The 7,335-nt window shown below is 53.6% G+C and overlaps 1 protein-coding gene across 1 annotated transcript in view; it reads right to left on the reverse strand.

Annotated features, from left to right (window-relative positions):
* Positions 1–4,201: 4,201 nt before the first annotated feature.
* The window catches only part of LOC104282839 (cytochrome P450 1A5-like), a 3,236-nt gene continuing 102 nt past the window's right edge, over positions 4,202–7,335 (reverse strand). Inside the window, exons 2-7 of the mRNA XM_009880968.1 lie at positions 6,657–7,333; positions 6,091–6,217; positions 5,455–5,544; positions 5,243–5,366; positions 4,759–4,845; positions 4,202–4,530 (exon numbers count right to left, since the gene is read on the reverse strand). Of these exons, the coding sequence (XP_009879270.1) occupies positions 4,224–4,530; positions 4,759–4,845; positions 5,243–5,366; positions 5,455–5,544; positions 6,091–6,217; positions 6,657–7,333 (1,412 nt within the window). The 3' untranslated portion in view covers positions 4,202–4,223. The remainder of the gene's footprint in view (positions 4,531–4,758; positions 4,846–5,242; positions 5,367–5,454; positions 5,545–6,090; positions 6,218–6,656; positions 7,334–7,335) is intronic.

Genomic DNA, 7,335 nt, shown 5'->3' on the forward strand with positions numbered 1-7,335 from the left:
AGGGTTCGTACTCATTTGGGAGCCCTCGGAGCAGAGCCACGGACCAGGTTGACCGTGTTCGGCTCTGTTGGCTTAAGCTCTCCTCCATGCCGGACCGGCATCTTCTCCAACCCACCGCAGAAGGAAACTTCACTAGAGGAAGGTCCCACCAGCTCCGGCACCACAGAAGATGCTCAGTCTTGGGGACCGAGCAGAGATTTTCTCCCCCAAAAGGCAGAAACCAGACATTATGCCCACTGTGAAGCAACTTCTCCTGGGGTTCAAGGCATGGAAGAGCCCGACTCTGTCCCAGGAATGAAGCCACAAAAAGAAATATGTTGTTTAGGGGTTTCCTTCTCCATAGGAAGGAGCTGCCAGGGCCTGATGGTGCAGCGTGGCAAGCAGGACACCGGGGCAAAGCCCACCACGCTTAGAGGATCAGCTGCCACCAGCTCAGAGGGAGGTGTCCCCAAAACCACTGGTAGAAAGAAAGCACACGTGTCTCAGAAATAAAGTTTAAGGTACAGTTCAGAACTTAATTTTAAGCTCTAGGGCATCAAGGAATGATATTTTTGATGTCCCACCGGTGTTGGGGACAAGCAGCGAAAGCAAGACACCCAAGAGTTAAACCTCGGGGGGAGATGGTTCCTGATAACAGATCTCATGGGGAGAATAAACAAACAGCCGAAGGAAAGAAGTTAGAAATACAGGATGTGCTTTTAATGAGGAGGGTCATTAAGCGCTGGAGCAACTCCCCTCTTCCTTCCATCCGGGAGGAAGAGCTACAAGTGGTGGTTCCTCTAACCCATCTCAGGGCTGGCGAGGAGATGCCACCACCCCGAAGGCTGACCCCGGGCAGGTGTCGCAGCTGGAAGGAGAAGGCGTATGGCTGCCCGGACCTTTCCCTGCAGGAATGTTCTCCCCTTTGGAAGAGGAGCTGGAGCCCAGGTGCCCTGGCTGGGCTGCTGACTCATTTTAAAACCAGCAATAAAAGCGATTGGCCGTGGGGTGATAAAAGCTCCCTGGCTTATCACTGTCCCCCCCCCACCCCGGTTCCAGTAACGAAATCACGGCACTTTGCAAGCTACTTGGGAAGTGATTGGAGGGTTTAATTGAGGAAGATCGTTAGGGGAAAGACAAAGATAGGGGAGCCGAGTCCCTTACCTACTGTGAGGAACCGGGGCTTTCGTGGCAATGATGGACGGATTTGTTTATCAGGAGGCAAGAGGAGAGAGGAGGAGGTGAAGCACTTTGACCCTGCACCCCCAAAGAGAGCAGGGTGCCCCCGTCCCTTCCTCGCAGAGGGTCCCCTCAAAGGGTGGGGGGAATTTCGGGGTATGGCTCCGCTGCGGAGCAAAGAGCAGTGCAGAGCTGGGGTACCTCGTTTGATGCTCGGGCCGTGCTTGCTGCTGTCCTCCTTGCACGCCGGGGGCTGCCAAGACCCCCCCCGGTGGAGCAAACATCTGAAGGAGCCCTCTCAGCTTCGATGGTCCAAGCGTGTTGTCCAGGGGCAGGCAGGATGCCTGAGTTTGGGATGGGGGTGGCTGGGCTGAAGGGACGGTTTGATTACAGCATCCCCACAAAGAAAAATGGGACCTCAGGTGGGGTCACCCACTGGGCCAGGGTGTCCAAGGAGATGTGTGCACGTGGGGACATCAGACCAAGGTCTCAGGGGGTCCTCCTGCCTGTGCAAGCTGCCTGGAAAGGTGTCCCTCAGCTGCGTGGGATGTCTCCGCTGGCATCAAGGGGAGGGAGAGATGCCAAATGAAGACGGGGCTTTATAAAGTGGGGTGTTTCGCCTCCGACACCACGAAGAGAAGGGCTGTGTCGGGAAGGATACCCATTTTGCCTGTTTCTCTCCCCTCAAGCCTCTTCCCTTCCCCTTCTCCATCCTGACACTGGGATGACTTTTTCTCCTAGGCCTTTGGTCTCCAGTGCCCGGGCTCTGCCCGCTGCAGACCAGCAGCAGTGTCCCCGGGGGAGGCAATCAGCCCTTGATAAACGTATCTTGGGGAGACCTTCCACCAGCGAGGGGCTGTTTCACCTCAGTAACGTTAATATTAATCTGCTTATCTGCCCCGGGGCTGTAAAACACTCATCTCCAAAGGGGAAAAAAAGTTTCCCACTGTTCGCTCTTTATATCTGCCTTTGCTTATTGCGGGCCTTATCAGCAAACTCATCCAGCCTTCTGGGCAAGAGAGTCACGCAACGGCTCTGGCAAACGGGGCCTCTGGTCCTGCACCAGCATCAGCATTGCGTGTTCCCACTGCGGCTGGAGTCACGGGGCCAAGTCCATGAGAGCTTCTCCAGCCCATGGGGATGGCGTGAGACACTGCTGCTGAGTCCCAGGCGGTCCTGGTGCTCTTCTGAATCACTGAGTTAGGTGCTGAGAGATCCACACCCACGTCCAGGATGATCCCACCTTCCCCTGAATGCCGGCTTTGGGTTGTCCCTTGTGGAAAGGTGGTTCAGGACTCTATTGCCTTGACCTGTGGCCCTTGTCATAGGTGGGGGAGATGTTATTTGGCTGATGGACACCATGGGTTGCCTTAAACCACCCTTCCACTTTTCCTCCGAGGCCTCTGAGAGGTTGCAGCTCAAACCACAGCTTGGATCTCCCGGTCCTCACCCTTGCCTTTCTTGCAATATTCTGATTATGACATTAAGTGGTGAAGACAAGACCGGCGTGACACGGAGCCGCTTGGGCTGGTTGAATGAATTCAGGTGGCTCTGAGGCTGTACTGTCTCAATGTTTCACCACAAATTGGTGACCAGGCAGGACCTGGACATACAGAGACGAAGAGTTACTCCTTTTCATTCAGGCTTGCTTAGCGGGTCTGAACACCTCCCTGCTCTTGCTGGAATCTCCCTGAGGTCTTGAGCAATCGGCTTCCCCATTTTCTTCCCCAACACACTCTTTTGTTTCTGCCTCTTCTTGGAAGTTTTTGTGCAACGCATGACGAGTGATTGGTATTTGGAAGCTAAAGGAGCTCTCATTGGTCAGGGTCTGGGGCTATGGCTGAGCAGATGCCACCCGTGGGAACAGATTCAAGAACGGTGTGTGTTGCACCGGATGGTTATACTTGTTCCTGTGTTGCTGCTTGCCAGCTGCTGGGCTGGCTAAGATGTCTTTGCGTGCAAGTTGAAGAAAAGGAGGCACCTGGCTCTGCCGGCATGGGTTGACTGGCAGCCAGTGTAAACTCTTGGGTTTGAGTTGGAGAAAGTCCTGTTCTCCTTCTCTGCCCCGTGGTGAAAACACCCTTGCTCCAGCCCAGAATACCAGCAGCCTCACTTTCTCAATAACAAGGGGCAAAAGCGTCCTTCCTTGTGTCCTTCAGGGCCAGCAGCAACTATGGTGAGCAAGGCTTACGGTGGCTGAAGTCCTCCAACACGCTGGTCCAGAGGGGCTTTCCTCCAGCTCAGTTAATTTGAAGGATCCCTCTCATTTTTCTGATGAAAGCAATCCGAGCAGCAGGAGAACCCCTGGTGCCAGGTTGTCTGATAGATTCTCAAAGAGGCACCAGAGTGCTCTGAGCTTCTCCATGGCCAAAGATAAACCTCTCCTGTGTGGGATCTTAGAGTGACATGACAAGTCAGCTAGGCAATTAAAAACACAGCATAGAAACGAGGGAACAGGCCGTCCTTAGAGGGCTTGGAGAAGTATTAGTGTTTTTCCAAGGTTTCCAAGACTTTTTTTCCCTGCAGACACATCTACAAGTGAAGGTAAATTTCAACCAGTGAAAATCTGTCCCTCGAGTGGTCCAGAAACAGTGATACTGGTTGGACCTCGATAACATCATCCTCATCTCCACCCAAGCTTTGGGCATCCGTTCAGCCAAGATCTCAGACATCGAGGGAGACCGTGGGGTTATGGCATGGGTTGGCCGTCCTTCAGCTATCGAGTGATTCTAGAAGAACACAGCCCGATGGTGTTCAGATGGTCTGGTTTTGGGTACATTCCCTTTCCCTCTACCAAAAGACAGTTCGCACACCCCATAAACGGGCTTTGGGGTACTGAGACGAGATGTGATGGAATATCCAACACTTGATGGAATATCCAACACTAGAAATGCCGGAAAATGAGAAAGGCAAGGAATGCCACAACGTGAACAAGATAAGACAGGAGTTTCGATGCCTTCTGTTTATTGTATCATTCCATAAAGTTGTACTAGACTGAGCTTTGCTACAAGGAAACTCAGGTCTTTGCCTCCTGGCGATGTCTGGGCAATGGGTAAGCCCACTGCTCAGTCCATGCTCTTCATGGGGAAGCGCTGCTTGACCTGGAAGTGCTCACATCTTTTGTGCTTCAGGGCCAGGCCATACAGCGGTGTTATGTCCGCCTTCTTGCCATCGCAGATGCTGAACTCCAGCTGCTGGAGCAAGGTGGACAGGAAAAGGAAGACCTGCCACCTGGCAATGGGTTCCCCAATGCACCTCCTTTTCCCCAAGCCGAAAACCAGCACCTTCTCCCCATCCTCTTTGTTCACTTCAGTCCCTTCAGCATTGAGGAAACGCTCCGGGTTGAAGCTATGTGGATCCTTCCAAAGTCTCCTGGAAGGGAAAATACCAGATGCTGAGATAATGTCTCCTGGACACGGGTCTAGGGGAGACATTGGAAGGTGGAAGCTGTCAGTAAGAGCATCCCTGAATTTAGTGGATACCTCACCTGCTCCCTTTTCACCTAAAGTGGGTTGACCCCACTTCTGCCCAGGAAGATAACTGTCCAGGAAGGGGCCTGCGTGTTGCTGCAGGAGGCTTTCTGCCCGAGAAGGTACTTACTCGTCATGATTCACTTGCCACTGGTTGACAAACACGCAGCGGTCCTTTGGGATGTAGTAGCCGTTCAGCACCGTGTCCCTGGTCGTGCTGGAGAGGGAAAAGACTCTGAGAGTTTGGGAAGCAAAAAGGTTCTTCTGCCTCCTCAGGGGACTATTAGTTTGCTCCTACTGCTGCTGAAGTAAGGATGCGGCCCAAAGAGATGGCTCTACGAGGGGCTGTTGCATTGTCCATGAGCTGGACTGGGCGAGCCCTACCTGAGCTGGGTGGAGTAACTTCAGGCGAAGTCAGCAGAAGGCAAGGGTTGCTCTTTGGGAGCTCCCACATTGCCCTGCACAAGAGCTGTGAGCTCCCCGTGTCCACGATGATCATTCCACAAGTCAACCATAACCTCCCTGCCTCTCACCACACCGCCGCGGGGTTAGCTGTAGCAAGATGCCTCAAGTCCACCTTGTCCCTCCACTTCCTTCCCAACCTCAGCACTTGCCTGTGTGGGACGGTGAAGGGCATGAAGGAGGAGTGCCTGAACATCTCCAGGATAAAGGCTTCTATGTAGGGCAGCGTGCCCCGGTCCGACAGCCTCGGTCTCCTCTCCCGGCCGATGGTCTGGTCTGCGGGAGGTCGAGAGGCGAGAGCGGGTTGGGGTCAGCCCTCAGCGGAGAGGTTTTGGCCCTGACGGAAGCAGGATCAGGGACTCACCCAGTTCTTCCTGGATCTTCTTCTGGATGTGGGGGTACGTCACGAGATACATGAGGCTCCAGGACAGGCCAGTTGTCACGGTGTCAAAGCCTGGTCAAAGCAGAAAGTACGTAGATGAGGTCTGCACAACACGCAGGGCACATGTCTCGGCTCGCTGCCTAACCATCACGTGGAGTGGTCTCGGACGGCTAAGAAGGCAGAGGACATGCTAGGCACACGGTAAGACTGGGGTTTCTGTCCCGTTGCTAAAATATTCTGCCCTCGTTCATCCTGATTCACCCTTGGGTTATGTCAGGTTTGTATAATTTCTTTGGAACTGGGGGAGTTTCCAGAGTAACTCAAAGGTGAATCAGTCAATAGACATCTCCCTCAACCAGGAAAAGCCACCCTGGCTTGTGAAGCTTGACTGAGCTATAAGCTGTACCCTTTGCTTTTCCTTGAAGCCTCTTTCCAGTGCTAATGTCCCATGCTGATCTCTAGGGACCTTGGAAGGTCCAGGAAGATCAACGAGCAGGAGAGCGAGTGCTTAGACCCAAACTGACTGCCTGGTGCTGGACAAAGATGGGTCAGGCAGAGCACTAACACCAGGAACCTGAGAAAATCTGCAGCAGCTGAGAGACCGGTGGGAGAAGATACCTGCTCCGAAGAGGTCATTCACAAGGTTGACGATCTTCCCCTTAGGGATCTGCGTGGCGCCATTTGCTTCCACTTTTTTCTCCATGCACTGCTCGATGAGGGAGTCAGTGATGTCTCGGATGTTGTTCTGAGAGGAAGAGAAAACAAGGCATGGCAGCAGAACCGGCAGAGGAACGAGTGTTACTGAGCAAAAATTTGCTGTTGGGGGAGTCTCGGGTCAATCGAGCTCTGGAGAACCTCATCTTTCGTCCTCCATGGTCCCTACTGCTTTTACAACCTATGAAAACAAGGAGATGGTTCTCCAGGGAACCAGCAGCACGTGGCTCTGCTGACAGGTCAAACAAACTCCCCCTATCACACAGGACCATGGAGAAGAAGGACTTCAGTACTGGGATGCACGAAGAGATTACGGATGAGTGACGCTACAGCTGGAAATACAGTCCTACCTGCAAGAACATAGATGTCCATGGACACTTGGCTGCAAGAAGAAAAACAACTCACTCACAGAGAGGGACACAGAGCAGGAACACATCTCTGGTGCAGGTAAGGGTCCTGCAAGCTCTTACCTTGTCATAGGTCTCGTAGTGCTCTTTGACAATCTTCTGCAGGAAATGGAGGAACCGCTTGTTGAAATCTTTAAATAAACTCATGGTGCGGCTGGGAAGATACTGGAGCACCGGGATGAAGTCAGCGGGGTTGCCAGCAGCAGCCGCGTCACCAAACTGCTCGCTTACGTTCACTATATTAAGCAGCTCTTGGTCGTTGTGGTCGTAGCGCTTGCCGAAGCACATGGCACAGATGACGTTGGCCACAGAGACCACCACGTACCGGTAAGGGTCAAAGCTCTTCTCCTCATTCATCAGCTGCAGGAATTTGGTGACCAGGTAGTTGGCCTCCTTGGAGACGTGCTCCTCCAGGAGGCAGGTGGAAGAGGAGGTGGGGCTGGGGGCAATGGAGAAGGTCTTCAGGGCATTCTGGGCCAGCTTTCTGCGGGCTTTCCACACCTCCCCTGAGTCAGGGCTGAAGGCCAGGCTCTGCCCATCCGCAACATTACGGAAGGTGTAGAGGTCAGGGCGCCCCATGAAGTCTTCTCCTTGCTTCACCAACGCTTGCCGGATGGTCTCCAGCCCGCTCAGCACCAGCACGGGCCGCGTGCCGATCCTCACCTCCATCACGTCCCCGTACTTCTGGCTCAACCTGGTCAGGACCAGATGTGGGTCCTTCCTCAGCTCCAGCACGTTGCCG

This window comes from Charadrius vociferus, unplaced genomic scaffold, assembly GCF_000708025.1.
Source record: "Charadrius vociferus isolate BGI_N301 unplaced genomic scaffold, ASM70802v2 scaffold933, whole genome shotgun sequence".
In the NCBI taxonomy this organism is placed as follows: Eukaryota; Metazoa; Chordata; class Aves; order Charadriiformes; family Charadriidae; genus Charadrius; species Charadrius vociferus.